Source organism: Temnothorax curvispinosus, unplaced genomic scaffold (assembly GCF_003070985.1).
Source record: "Temnothorax curvispinosus isolate PA1 unplaced genomic scaffold, ASM307098v1 QBEX01005432.1, whole genome shotgun sequence".
NCBI lineage: Eukaryota > Metazoa > Arthropoda > Insecta > Hymenoptera > Formicidae > Temnothorax > Temnothorax curvispinosus.
In genome coordinates this window covers 1-3795 of record NW_020215212.1, presented here as the reverse complement: position 1 = coordinate 3795, position 3795 = coordinate 1, and the positions used below count along the sequence as shown (strand labels likewise).

The 3795-nt window shown below is 28.1% G+C and overlaps 1 protein-coding gene across 1 annotated transcript; it reads left to right on the top strand.

Annotated features, from left to right (window-relative positions):
- Positions 1–87: 87 nt before the first annotated feature.
- Positions 88–2243, top strand: LOC112454833 (probable cytochrome P450 6a20; the record flags this gene model as incomplete). The annotated part of the gene is made up of 4 exons (XM_025016429.1): positions 88–355; positions 901–1270; positions 1487–1827; positions 2005–2243. Coding segments are annotated over exons 1-4 (1116 nt in total), but the record flags the coding sequence as incomplete, so codon positions are not given.
- Between the last annotated feature and the right edge of the window lie 1552 nt (positions 2244–3795).

The window sequence follows — 3795 nt, the reverse complement described above, 5'->3', positions numbered from 1 at the left end:
TGTATGTCTTATTCTTACATCGGTTTTATTTTCGCTCTTGTTTTATTTGAGCTTATAAATTTTATTTATATTTATAAGATCTATGCGCGAGATTGTTATAGGAATCGTTATAGGGAGCGTCGACAGTACGCTATCTCCTTATTATTTTTTTTATAAAAAAGTTGTTTTTTCTCTTGTTTCAAATCCACTATGGTACTTTTTGAATCAATCGAGGCTTTCATCATTGCCCTGACAATTACATACATATATTATAAATACCGTTTTAATTTCTGGAAAAAGAGAAATGTATTTAACCCTACACCTTCGTTTCCAATGGGAAACATGACAGCCATCATGACAAGAAGAAAGCAAGCAGGCGAGTACCTCTATTACTTTTCATAATATTGACATAGACAATGTGAGTGTATAATTACTTTTTTGAATGTCTCCACATTTTTCATTAAATAAAATATACAAATAATTTAGATAGAAATGACAAAATTGAAATTTAAGAGTAAAAGTAATTTACAAATACAAAGTTTTTAATATAGCAATATGGTAAATTAGGATTGTGTGTAGAATAAATCCCAGATAGATTTCTATTCATATTTAATCAAAAAATATATGACTAATTGATAAGTTATGTTTTCATCTGCAATATAATTCTGCAAAAAATCATTTTTACATCATGAAACAATATGCCAACTAAATAAAAAAAATTTTTATGGAAAGGAAGCCTTATATATGTACTATTCGTTATATGACTTATATAAATACCACAATTTATTATCACTTTCTTTTTTATAATCATTACAGATATGTTTGTACTTTTACTAAATTATTAATAATTTACACTGTTTTTATTTGTATTTTTACTTAAAAAAAATCGCAGAATTATGTAAAAGAAAAATTTATCAACAGGTGTATATGCTCATGATGTCTATTTAAAATATAAAGATCATCGTATTTTTGGAGTGTATCTGCTTTTTAAACCAATCTTGGTGATCGCCGATCCGAACATTATTCAAATAATATTGACAAAAAAGTTTGAAAGTTTCCACGACCGTGGCCTGTACATTAATGAAAAAATAAATCCATTGTTCGACAATTTGGTTTTTATAAATGGAAAGAAATGGAAAAGTTTACGCCAAAAATTAAGACACACTTTTACTACGGAAAATTTAAAGCAAATGTTCGATATTGTGAAGGTATGTGGGGAAGAACTTACAAACTATCTGGAGACCAAAGCACAGATGAGAGATTCCGTCGAAATGAAAGATATGTTTGCAAGGTATATTGTTTTTAAGACGAAAAGTGTAAATATTATAGAATAAAAGAGAATAAATAACATATTCACGTAATGAAATTCTTTGAACTTAATTTTTATATATATCAATCTTTCTTTATTCATTTAAGTTATTTCTTATACTATAATTTTATAACATCTTTAATGTTTCGTACATTTTGATAAAAGTTATTAAAAATTAATTACCAATTTGACCAACAGATACACCACTGATGTAATCATGTCAACGGTATTTGGTATAAAATCAAATTGCATTGAAGAATCAAATAATGAATATCGAAAACAAAGCAAAAATATTTTACGGATGAAAATTTCAAGAATTATCCTGAATATGTCTATGCCTGGAATTATGGATTTATTTTCAATTCCCCTCATAGACCGATCAGTCAACACCTTTTTCACGAACCTATTTCGAAAAAGTGTAAAAAATAGAAGAGCGCATAAAGAAATAATAAGATACGATTTTATGAATATTCTCATTCAATTGATGGACAATGGCTACGAGGTTGAGTCTGACAATGATGAGAAGACCGACGTAACATGTAAATATATATTTTTGTAAATATATATATATTATATATTACATTAATACCCGCAGTTTCCCTATATGTCTTAAAAATTTACATCTATTATCTCATGTTGCAGTTTTGTAAATAAATAATTAAGATTTTTTTTTAAACAGATCATTTAAAAAACTACATTATTTTATTCACTTGCAGCAACCGTAAATAAACTTACCATGGAAGAAGCTACTAGCCAAAGCTTTATCTTTTTCCTAGTTGGCTTTGAAACCTCCGCGGCGACGTCAATGGTCGCTATATATAAATTAGCGGAAAATCAAGATATTCAAAACAAAGTTCGTCAGGAAATTGACGAAATATTGAAAAAGCATGGTGGTCTGACCTATGATGCCGTAAACGAAATGACATATCTTGAAAAAGTAATAAATGGCAAGTATTACAATAAGTAACAAAATCATTTCGTTATTAATATGTAAGTTTAGATAAATTGTTTGTATTTTTGATCAAATATATCTTTATATCTTTTTTTAACATATCCAGAAACTTCAATTAAATGTGTGATCCGAACTCAACATATGCTCCGTGATAACTGAATGTCTTGATGGATCCAATTTATAATTGTTTTTGTGTTCGTTGATTCTTGTTCTTAGTTGCCGTTTGGTTTGCCCCACATAGGAGGCATTACAATCATTACAGTTGATTTTATAGATAACATTATTGTTCGAACACAATGCATTAACGTCTTTTTGTGTTTTTATGAATTTATTCAATTTGTTAAGAACTCTGTACCCTATTATGTGTTTTTTTTTGTCAAAAAAATGAGCTGTTTTTTCGGAAATATTGTTTATAAACGGCATTACAATAATCTTTCTTCTATTTTCAATCGTCATTAGCTTCCACCTCATTTTTATCGCGCACCTTATGATTCAGTTTACCGTTGATTAACATGTTCAATCTTATATTAATTCTTTTGAAAATTAAATCCAAAGGATAACAGTTGCTTCTCAATATATTAATACACAATTTTATGTTCTTGGACTGGAATACAGGGTGGGATATAGTAGTATGGCTCTATCGACCAACCCGTATATCGTGCCGATTTTATGGCACTCAGGATGATTCGAATAATAAGACAAATATCTGCCTGAAAATGTATCTTTGTGATACCAGTCCAAGATAACAGTGTCATTAATTATGTGCAGTTGCAGATCTAAAAGCTTAAAGTACGGTCCTTTCCAAATTCAATAGTAAACTTCAATTTTTCGTGATAGTTGTTAAATTTGTCTAAGATGTATTGCGCTTTGTCACGTGGAACCGACAAAATTATATCGTCGCAATTATTTTATTGTTGCTCGATAATAAGGTGAACACCACCTTTTATAGCGAGACCAAATGATTTCTCATTGTAAACGAACGGCTTCGCTGTCCGGGGATGAGGTTTAAATTTATATTTTGACAGAAGAGACGCGAGTCTAATTTTTGTTACTATGGATCCAAATTGCTTTCCTAAAAATTAATAATACCAATAGAATAAAATTTATATAAAACATTTGTGTAGTAACTTAATTATTATATAGATTTAGCAAGTTTTTTCTTATCAGTCTAAAAAGTATTTACTCATCCTTATCATAGAAAAAAAACTATACAAAAATTTAGAAGATTAAACTATTAATTAAGTTATTAATTAAATATTTTTATAAATATTTTTGCGAAAAAGAGAGAAACCCCAACATATACATAAGTGTACATTTTAATTAAGTTACACTTAATTAAAATATGTTCTTTTGCGCAAAAATATTTTAAAAATATTTTAAAAATATTTTGTGCTGTATGGGAGCTTCGAACCAAACAACTTTTGTCTGAAACAATTTTTCCAATCTCTTTTACTTTAATAGATATTCAGCTAAATCACTTAAAATGATACACCCTGTATATATGCAAGTGTATGTCTTATTCTTACATCGGTTTTATTTTCGCTCTTGTTTTATT